The sequence below is a fragment of the Symphalangus syndactylus genome, chromosome 21 (genome assembly GCF_028878055.3).
Source record: "Symphalangus syndactylus isolate Jambi chromosome 21, NHGRI_mSymSyn1-v2.1_pri, whole genome shotgun sequence".
Lineage (NCBI taxonomy): Eukaryota > Metazoa > Chordata > Mammalia > Primates > Hylobatidae > Symphalangus > Symphalangus syndactylus.
In genome coordinates this window covers 45,993,649-46,004,933 of record NC_072443.2, presented here as the reverse complement: position 1 = coordinate 46,004,933, position 11,285 = coordinate 45,993,649, and the positions used below count along the sequence as shown (strand labels likewise).

General features: G+C 39.9%; 1 protein-coding gene across 5 annotated transcripts in view; it reads right to left on the bottom strand.

Moving 5' to 3' along the window:
* Positions 1–5,494: 5,494 nt before the first annotated feature.
* Positions 5,495–11,285, bottom strand: part of CD86 (CD86 molecule) — a 64,065-nt gene continuing 58,274 nt past the window's right edge. For all 5 annotated transcript variants that reach the window (XM_055260723.2, XM_055260719.2, XM_055260724.2 and 2 more), the window contains 2 exons: positions 8,525–8,570; positions 5,495–7,199 (listed from right to left, as the gene is read on the bottom strand). In XM_055260723.2, the coding sequence (XP_055116698.1) occupies positions 7,103–7,199; positions 8,525–8,570 (143 nt within the window). In that variant the 3' untranslated portion in view covers positions 5,495–7,102. The remainder of the gene's footprint in view (positions 7,200–8,524; positions 8,571–11,285) is intronic.

The window sequence follows — 11,285 nt, the reverse complement described above, 5'->3', positions numbered from 1 at the left end:
ACACTCCACACATTCTTGTGCATGCCAGTCTTTGTTTTCTGTTTCCCATCTCTCCAGACCCTGCTTCCCAACTCTTGTGATACCTGGCCCTTATCTTCCAGGAGAGTCAAGGACAGTTTGACTTCTTTTAAGTTCTAAAAGTATATGATTTCATGAAATGAGAGGTTTGCTAAAATAAAGGGGTAGATAGATGGAGTATCTTTACCTTCTGTGGCTTCCTATTGGTTGGAAAGAGCTGGTCTGGTGTGAATGTTCTGAAATAATAAGTCCAGGAGGTAGAGATGGGTAGGGGGATGATTACCCTGGATGGTGAGAAGCAGCATTTTTAGGAACTAAACCAAATCACACTTAGAGTGAGAAACCAAAGTCCTTAACTGGGAGGAGCTAATTGACTTAGCAAGCCAGAACAGTGGGGAAACCTAAGAAACAACCCAATCTATGCCCCAGAATTCTCAAAAGCCTCTGGAACTGGCAGGACTGGTAATCCATTGAGGGCAAAGCTTGAGGGAATGATGAGGGCCAAAATGAGGGGGATTGTGAAAGTTCTTTGAGCAGCAGTTGGAGTTGTACTCCCTTTTCCCACACAACACCACTGGGCAACTTCCCTCTTCCCACCCTGGCAGAAGTTTGGAAACTTGTTCTCTGGAGAGGATAAAGCAGAGAGCATGAACAGACAGACATCTCACACATTTGAGGTAGGGCTATCATACTAAAAACACATGGAGTAAGTAAATTTATGCATACTGAATAAGGAATGCAGAGGTTCCATCACTACTCACACCCACCCCTCTTCTTTCTCTTGGCTCCCAAAATACTAGCAGCTATACCTCCACCTTCCAAGCAAGATACTGAAAAATTACCAGCTCAAAAAAGAAGATCTAAAAATGATTTCCTAAAAATGTCTTACTCCAAATCCCTCTACCATGAAGCTAAAGTTGACAAACCCATCCATAAACTCAGATCCTCCAAATTTTTAGTTTTTCATTCTTAATTGTGAACAGACAATCAAGTGTCATCAGACAGCTGGGAATCCTTTAACATGGATGATATAGATCAAAGCAAACAAACAGGAAGAAATAACTTGGAATATAAAACTTTAAAAACAAACAACCTAATCATTAATATCCTAAGAGAGTTAAGAGATAATATTTCAACCATTAGGAACAGGCTCCTTGCAAAAAGAAACTTTCAGAAAACAAAAAAGAGCTCTGAAAAGAAAACATGACAGCAGAAGCAAAAAATACAACAGAAAGGCTAGAAGATAAATTTGAGGAAATCTCTAGGAAATGGAACAAAAAATAAAATATGGACAACAGGAGAGAAAATAACAAAATTGGAGGATCAGTCTAGGAGATTCAACATTCAGGAATCTGCCATTCTAAAATGAGAGACTAGTGAAATAGAGGGGAAAAATAATCAATGAAATAATTCAGGAAAATTTCCTTGGAGGGAAGGACACCAGAAGAAAAGTCCATTTGAGTGTTAATCACAATGGACAAACAGGTATTTCATGACAGTATCTTAGAACATTGAGCAGATTCTAAAAGCTTTCATGTAAAAAGATAAGGAGTCAGAATATTTGTAGATTTCTCAAGAGCAACACTGGAAACTATGGACAATGAAAATAATTTCCAACCCAAATTTTTATACCAAGCAAAATTATTATTAATAGTTAAGCAGGAGAGTAAGATAAAGACATTTTCAGATACATAAAATTTCATTAAATATATTTCCCACAGATCCTTTCTCAGAAAGCTGCTGGAGCAAGCTACTGAAGGATATGCACCACCAAAGTGAGGGGGTAAATCAAGAAAGACAACTATATGGACATAGGAATCAGGAGATCCCTTCAGGTAACTGTTGCTCAGCAGACCTAGGGTGTAACTTGTTCAGATTGGAGCAGGTTTTAAACTTTGTGTCTAAGGACAGTGAAGGATTCTATATCTGTAAGTATCTTTTCTTCTGAAGTGAACAGGTAGACATAGTAAAATCCAATGGAATCTCACTTTTATTATAAGATCCACAATGATGCTAGAATATTGGTGAGAATGAAAACTTATACATACAGATGTATGTTAATATGAAGGATTACACTGAAGACTGATGTCGATCATCCTAGCAAGAGTATTCTGATTTCTTTAGACTGTGGTGTAAAGTAAAACCAAATCTGCCTGAATAAGGGGAATATGTGTATGTATGTGTACACCCACTTATATATAGGCATAGTGTGACTATGAATGGATACCCAGGAAGCTGGAGTTCAGAGTTGTGTGGCTAGGGAAAGGGAATGTGAGGGAGACCTTTTCACTATTTACCTTCTTGTTTCTCTTGGTGTGTTGGACAGAATGCAGGGTAAGAGAGACAGGAGACTGGGATCAGTTGGGAGGTGACTGTCATGTTCTTGGTGTGAATAAAGAAGGTCCAGAATGAGAAAAGAAGAGGTGGGTGTGAAAGTGGGAGGAATGCTTTCCTGGCCTAGTGATGACTGACAACAGAATGAGGCAGGAAGGAAGGGGTGAGCAGTGGGTGCTGAGGGAAAGGTTGAATGCAGTCATCAGAGATGACTCTTTGCTTTCAAGCCTGGGTTAATGTATTAGTTCCTTCTCACACTGCTAATAAAGACACACCCAAGACTGGCTAATTTATAAAGGAAGGAGGTTTAATTGACTCACAGTTCAGCAGGGCTGATGAGGCCTCAGGAAACTTACAATCATGGTGGAAGGGGAAGCAAACATATCCTCTTTCACAGGATGATAGGAAGGAGAAGTGCCAAGCAAAAGGCAGAAAAGCCTCTTATAAAACCATCACATCTCATGAGAACTCACTCACTATAATGAGAACAGCAGCATGGGGGGTAACTGCCCACATGATTCAATTACCTCCCACTGGGTCCCTCCCACAACATGTGGAGATTATGGGAACTACAATTCAAGATGAGATTTGGATGAGGACACAGCCAAACCATATAATTTCACTCCTGGCTCCTCCCAAATCTCATGTCTTTACATTTCAAAACACAATCATGCCTTTCCAACAGTCCCCCAAAGTCTTAACTCATTCCAGCATTAACCCAAAAGTCCAAGTCCAAAGTCTTATCTGAGACAAGGCACGTACCTTCTGCCTATGAGCCTATAAAATCAAAAGAAAGTTAGTAACTTCCTAGATACAATGAGGGTACAGGCATTGGGTAAACATACCCCTTCCAAATGGGAGAAATTCGCCAAAACAAAGGGGCTACAGGCCCCATGCAAGTCCAAAATCCAGTGGGGCAGTGAAATCTTAAAACTCCAAAATGATCTCTTTTGACTCCATCTCTCACATGCAGGTCACGCTGATGCAAGAGGTGGGCTCCCATGGCCTTGGGCAGCTTGGCCCTTGTGGCTTGGCAGGGTACAGCCCCTTCCTGGCTTCCTTCATGGGTTGGCATTGAGTGTTGGTGACTTTTCCAGGTGCATGGTGCAAGCTGTTGGTGGACCTACAATTCTGGGGTCTGGATGATGATGGCCCTCTTCTCATAGCTCCACTAGGCAGTGCCCCAGTGGGGACTCTGTGTGGGGTCTCCAACCCCACATTTCCCTTCTGCACTGCCCTTGCAGAGGTTCTCCATGAGAGCTCTACCCCTGCAGCAAACTTCTGCCTGGACATCCAGGTGTTCCCAAACATCCTCTGAAATCTATGGGGAGGTTCCCAAACCTCAATTCTTGACTTGTGTGAACCTGCAGGCTCACTGTGCTGAAGCTGCCAAGACTTGGGCCTTGCACCCTCTGAAGCCATGACCCGAACTATATCTTGGCCTCTTTTAGCCATGGCTGGGATGCAGGGCAACAAGTCCCGAAACTGCACAAAGCAGCAAGGCCTCGGGCCTGGCCCAGGAAACCATTTTTCCCTTCTAGGCCTCTTGGCCTGTGATGAGAAGGGCTGCTGTGAAGACTTCTGACATGCCCTGGAGACATTTTCCCATTGTCTTGGCAATTAACACTTGGCTCCTTTTTACTTATGCAAATTTCTGCAGCTGGCTTGAATTTCTCCTCAGAAAATGGGTTTTCTTTTCTATCACATCATCAGCTGCAAATTTTCCAAACTTTTAAACATAAGTTCCAATTCCAAACCATATTTTTGAGAATACATAAAACTGAATGCTTTTAACAGCACAAAAGTTACATCTTGAATGCTTTGCTGCTTAGAAATTTCTTCTGCCAGATACCCTAAATCATCTCTCTCAAGTTCAAAGTTCCACAAATCTCTAGGGCAGGGGCAAAATGCCACCAGTGTCTTTGCTAAAACATAGCAAGAGTCACCTTTATTCCAGTTCCCAACAAGTTCCTCTTCTCTATCTGAGACCACCTCAGCCTGTATCTCATTGTCCATATTACTATCAGCATTTTGGTCAAAGCCATTCAACAAGTCTCTAGGAAGTTCCAAACTTTCCTACATCTTCCTGTCTTCTTCTGAGCCCTCCAAACTGTTCCAAACTCTGCCTGTTACCGAGCTCTGCCACTTACAAAGTTAACAATGTTGGGTAAATTACTCTGACTCATCTCTGTGTTTAGATTTTCTCATCAGCATTATGGGCATAATATTCCATTACCTACATCACAGGGTCATTGTGAGGATTAAATAGGATAATGAGTTTAAAGGTTTAGATGAGTGACTGGTATATGGTAAATGTGAAATAACGTTAGCTAGTACTATTCTGCCTAATGACCTCTTTCAACCTTCTTTTTCTTTCCCCTAGTCTTAGAATACAGCAGTTCAGAGAATTTAATATACAAAGGAGAGATGTTCTCACCAAAGGGCATGTTAATATTTCATTCAATCTTTAAACAGATATGTTTTGAGAGAACAAAAAAGAATTCTGAAAAGAATACATGACAGCAGAAATAAAAATACAACAGAAGTTAGAAGATAAAGTTGAGGAAATCTTCAAGAAATAGAACAAAAGACAAAAATATGGACAATAGGATAGACAACTATCTTAGTTACCTGGGATCCATTGGTGAGAAATTAAACACATTCCTGCCCTCACAGAGTCTAGGTCATTTTCTTTTGTCCAGAGTTTTCCTGGCTCCTCTCACATGCTGTATGTATATATGCATCTATTTTATAATCATGGTGTTTTCAAGGAATATTTTTACATTAAGCTTTTGTTTAATGTACATATAAGCTCATAATTTTAAAATTACACACTACAGGTTACAAACTCAAAAGTAAGCTTCCATTCCTTATTCCAGATTTCTTAGTTGTCCTCAAAAACAACCGTTCTTACTTGATTTTTTATGACTCATTACTGAGATAAACATATAGAAGTATACAAGCCTCCTTTCTCAAATAATGGTAGGGGAAAGGAAGGAGAAGATATAGGATGCATCAGATGCTTCTAGCCATAGAGATGTAAAGAGAAAGGAAGTACATTCAGAGGACAGAGCAGGGAACATCAGACCACAAGGGTTGAGTAGTACTCTTGAAGCCAAAGCAGAAAATGTAGACTTTTAAATGAATGTAATAAGCATTTATTAAAAACTGTGCTGCACAAAACATGTTAGAAACTAGCCAGGTGCTAGGAGTCTAATCAAGGCAGAGGCAGGGTACACACATGGGAATATTACATGGACAAGCTTGTCTAGCATGGCAGTCTACAACCCTTGAGGGTTTACGTAAAATAAAGGAACATTTTTGTGGCCCAGGCCCCCCAGAGTTCTCTTTAGGTTTGGGCAGAGACTGCCCCATCCCTTACTGATCCCACCTTAGAGCCAGGTTTCCGAAGTCATTTCTCCCAGTATATCCGTCTCTGTACGCAATTTTCCTCTGGTTGCCTTGAGCAAAAACAATCATCCAACTCAAATTTGCTAGCCCTGTGCTGGGCCAGCCCATGTTCCCGTAGGACATCTGTAGGCTAAGTAAGCCTCTGGGTGATCTGCGTCTTGGTCTTCCTAATTCCATTGCAGCTCCTCCTCTTTCAGCCAGGAGTGGGAAGTCCTAAGCCTCCTTCCATTCATCCCATTATCAAGATGATGGCTCTCCCTCCCCAGCTCTGCTTCCAGGAAGATGACATCCCAATAACTTGGGTATCACCAAAACCCCTCCCTGACCACCAGGGAAACTGCTGTCTGTCTTAAGTCCATTTGGACAGAGTGTCCATCTGTTGCTTGTTTCAAGACTTGTTGATGGGGCGGACAGACCAGACATTTCATGTATTTCTGTGGATCAAGATCTCTCTTTTTTTTTCTCTCTCTCTCTTTTGAGTATTGTGATCTCTTTTGGTTCTTTCACAGCTTCCCCAGGCCATCTCACTAGTCAGTTTTTCAAGAGAAACAGGGTTCACAAGCTCCAGCATTTTCCTGTTTATTCAGTTCTCTCCACTAGGGCTTGTTAGGCAGGGCAAGCCTCCTCAATATTAGCAACAGCCCAGACAGAAGTGGCTCCAGGTTCTATCTCCGCCTCTCCTAATTTCCCCAAATTTAAGTCGGTCTGCTCATTGTTGCCTGTGCCCTAGTACTTACTGACCCTGACAGAGAGCTGAGAACTCCTTAGCAGGGGTAGACTTTTCTCTAGAGCATAGTAATCACACTATTACAGTACACAGATCTCTGTGTTTCAAAATATTAACACTGAAAGGTCATAAATACATAACTCCCACCCAGACTGAGGAGGTAGTTGTTTAGTCACAGGTACACAAGATTTAGTGGGGCACCAGCTTAGAATTCTGGGCAGATAAAAGGCAGTTTTCCAGAAATTGAGAGTTCTATTTTAAAAAAAAAAAAAAAAAAAAAAAAACACAATCTATGAAATTAAGAGAAGAATCCGATCTGGAGGAGGTATTCGTCCTAAATTTTATTTCCAGGACATGAACCATTAAGCTGGACTTGGCCCATAAGTGTGCTCTGAAGTGGAAAGAAGCAATAAGAGAATTAAAGTCTGCTCTTGGCATACGGAGCAGAACTAGAGTTACAGGGAGGCTATTCCACTTAGAGGGAGTCCTGGAGCCCCCTTACTACTGATGGTGATGTCTTTTTGCCTTCTGGAAGAAATCAAAAAGGTTGCCCAGAAACTTACAAAGGAAAGGGTAGAAAAAGTCAATACTTGTATGGGCTTTACTCTTTAATTAAAAACATGTATCACTTTTGTCACATGAAGGTGTCTTCGAACTTTTAAAAACGTGCTGGGCTTCATCAGATCTTTCAGGTATATGAATTTTTTCTCTGGAAAAATAGAAGAAAAGATTAGGTGATATTTCACAGTTGAGCTACTTTCTTTTTCTAGATTTCAGTGATAGGGCAGAATAGAGGTTGCCATTGGAATAGCAATGAGGAGAAACAAACTATTGAAGAGAAAGGTGGAGAAGGCAAGAGAAAAGAACCACGGTCTACACTGTCATCTATGCTTCAACAGCTACCCTTTATTTCTGCCTAGCCCTTCCCATGCCCTCTGCTGATTCTCTGCTGCCTGCCCTCTGCAGGCTCTTCCAGACCATTTCTGAAACTGAGTCTGACAGGGTAGGCAGGATTACATCACCCTTTCTCATTGTCCAAGGGTGCCTGGAATTATTAGTCTTGTTGCTAGAATCACAGTGGCTGGTATATCTGGATTAGTGCTGGGCACTCTTGGTTGTCTCTCCACCCTGGGCGTTATGACCCTATCTCTGAAACCAGGCTTGTGACTGAGGGTTGCTTTGATCCTATGGGTATGCAGTCAGAGCCTTGATATTCCTGAGAGCTTAATTTCTCAGGAGGGATAGAGGTACAGACTATCTGATAGCTTCACGTTGTGAAAGGACTGATCACCACGAACTTCTATGTATTCATCATGCATCAATCATTCTTTCAACAAGCATTTATTGAGAACCTGCTATATGCCAGGCACCATGCTAAGTGCTAGCAGTGTAATGATGAGCTTAACTGGTATGGTCTCTGCTCTTCATAGAATTTAGTTTAGTTTAGTTTATAGCGTTTAATAAGATAATTACACAAATATGTAAGCATAATCTGGTGTTATTAAGAAAAAGCCAAGGGATCCACATGACACTGTAACAAGTGGACGTTTTCTAGTTTGGGAAAGGGTTTTTAAGAAAGTGCTGCTTGAGGCAAGATCTGAAGAATGAGGTAAAGAAGTGGCAGAAGAACATCTAAAAGGGCCATAGCAAATACTAAGATGCTCAGGCTGAAGCCAACATGTTATCATTCCCCACTTCTTCATTTATTCATTCCCCACATGTCACTGTGCTAGGTACTGGGGTTACTGTGGCAGACAAGATGCAGCCCATGTTCACCACCTCTGAAATCTTTGGTATTGACTTTTACTTGACCATGACAGAGCTTGTCATGCTTTCTGGGCATTGTGCATTGGGTACCCTGCCATCCATTAACAGGTTATTTTCTTCTAGATCTTAACTAGTCTTATTTTCCTCTCCCTCTCCATTAGTTCAGGTTTGCTGAGGTCTCAACATGCCTTAGGCATAAGCCTATTCAAGTAACAGGCACTCTGGGGATTATACCTCTCTCATCAATGTCTCAGGGTCAGGATTTACCTTTTCTTGGTCTGTTCACTCTCTTCCCTCTCCATTGTGTTGGTTCCTGAAAGACACCAAGGACAATCTTCAAAAATGTATTCCTCATAGATACAAAAGAAGGAAAGGTTGAAAAGGCTTCAAAGTTCTGGGACTCAGAGAGAAATTGTTGTGACTTTATATATGGAAGAGATAGTTACTTAAATGATGCAATTTCAGGGGGATTGGGAAGAAGTTTCTTGCATTCAAAAAGTATATGCCTTCCCTTGCTCACTGTGCCTTAAATTCTAACACTGGAAATAGATTTTTCACTTATAGCTGTATCCTGGCTAACCAAAAAATACCATTGGGAGGGGAAATATATTTAGTTTTAGCAATCGTTTTGTGATTGGGAGAGTTTCTAATCCTTTTCTGAAAGCAAGGTTTAGAAGGAGGAGGAAAAGAAGTCTTAAAGATGTTGATGCCTAAATGGGCTAGCCAGATGGTGCTAAGAATATTACACAATGTTGCATGGACAAGCCCAAATGGGAAGTTTCTAGCCAGCTAGACCTCACAAAGCCTGAGTTGCTATTGATAGGGACTTGCTACTGACACAACTTGGGATGTAAATTTCTCTAGGCTGACTGTTGTGATGATGCTATTGTCCCACATAAAGCCCAACAGGTTGCTAACCTGGGTGTCCATGGAGGTATTTATAGACCACAAGAATCCACTCAACAATACCTCTGACAGTTTTGTGATTCTATCTTTACTAAATAGAGCATTCTTGAACACTTCCTGTCATTGGAAGTTCTCTTTTATGTGTGTATGTGTGTATTTAAAAACGATCAGCTTTTATGAGGCCACAAAGTCATAAGAATGATATAATGGACTTGGGTACTTGGGAGGGGGGAAGGGTGAGAGATGGATGAGGGATAAAAGACTACACATTGGGTACAGTGGACATTGCTCGGGTGACAGGTGCATCAAAATCTCAGAAATCACCACTAAAGAACTCATCCACGTAATCAAAAACCACCTCTTCCCCAAAAACTATTGAAATAAAATAAAAATAAAAGATAAAAACAATCAGCTTTATGGAGGTATAATTAATAAATAATAAAACCCAATCATTTTCAGTTTAGAGTTTGGTGATTTTAACGAATATAGATAGTCACGTAACCACCACCACAATCAAGATCGAGAACATTTTTATAAGCCAAAATATTTCGCTTTTCAGCTGATTCCTGTCCCCCATCCCATGCATAACCATGAATCTACTTATGATAGTTTTGCTTTTTCTCAAATTTCATATACATGAAATTTTATAATGTGTATTCTTCTTGTGCCTGGATTGTTTCACTTAGCATAATGCTTTTGAAATTTATCTATGTTCTTGTGTATTATTAGTAGTCCATTTCTTTCTATAGCTTTGCAGTATTTCATTGTATAAATATACCACCACCAACTGATGAAAATTTAGGATGCCAGGTTTGGTATTATGAAACAAGCTGCTATGAACATTTGTGTATGAGTCTTTATATATTTTTAAAATTTTTGAAATTTCTGTTTGATAAATGTCTAGGATTTCTGGGTTGTATAGCAGTACATGAGAGTTTCAGTTGCTTCATATCCTCTCCAACACTTGATGTTTATCAGACCTTTTAATTTTAGACATTCTAGAGGGTGTGCAGTGGTATCTAATTATAGTTTTAATTAATCTGATGACTAATGATGTTGTGACTGTGCTCATCGGCCATTTGTATATCTTCTTCTGTTATGTATCTGTTCAAGTCTCTTGCTTCCTGTATTTTATTAAATGGATTGTCTTCTTACTAATGAGTAGCAATATGTAATTATATATTCTGGATACAAGTCCTTTCTCAGATATATATTTTGCAAACATTTTCTCCCTGTCTGTGGTTTGACTTTTCCTTTTTTAAACAAAGTCAAGGAACAAAAGTTTTCCATATTGATGACATCCATTTTATCTTTTTATGATATGGTTTTTGCTTTCTGTGTCCTATCTAAGAAGACTTGCCTAACTTAAGGTTACAAAGATTTTCTCCTCTGCTTTCTTTCAGAAGTCTTTTCATTTTAATTCTTAATATATAAGTTACTTTGTGTGTGTCTAGGTTCATACTTTTTCCATGTGGATATCTAATTGTCCCAACACTATTTGTTGAAAAGACTATCCTTTCTGCATGGAATTACCTTGGTACCTTTGTCAACAGTGTGAATCTATTTTTGACTCTCTATTTTGTTCCATTGACTGATATGTCTGTCCTTTTACCGATATCACACTATCTTAATTACTATAACTATATAGTAAATATTGAAATTAGGTAGGTAAAGTCTACCTTTGTTTTTTTTTTTTTTTTGAGAGGGAGTTTTGCTCTTGTTGCCCAGGCTGGAGTGAAATGGCAAGATCTCAGCTCACAGCAACCTCTGCCTCCCGGGTTCAAGCCATTCTCCTGCCTCAGCCTCCGGAGTAGCTGGGATTACAGGCATGCACCACCATGCCTGGCTAATTTTGTATTATTTTTAACCTTTGTTCTTATTTTTCAGAATTGTTTTGGCAATTGTAGGTTCTTTGCATTTGCCTATAACTTTTAGAGTAAGATTTTTAGTATCTATTAAAGAGCTTACCAGGATTTTGATTGTGATTACATTTAATCCATAGATCAACTTGGAGAGAATGGATGTCTTAACAACATCTAGTCTTCTGATTCATAAACATGGCCTATGTCTCCATTTATTTTGGTTTACTTTAATTCCTCCAGTAGTAATATTGTATAGTTTT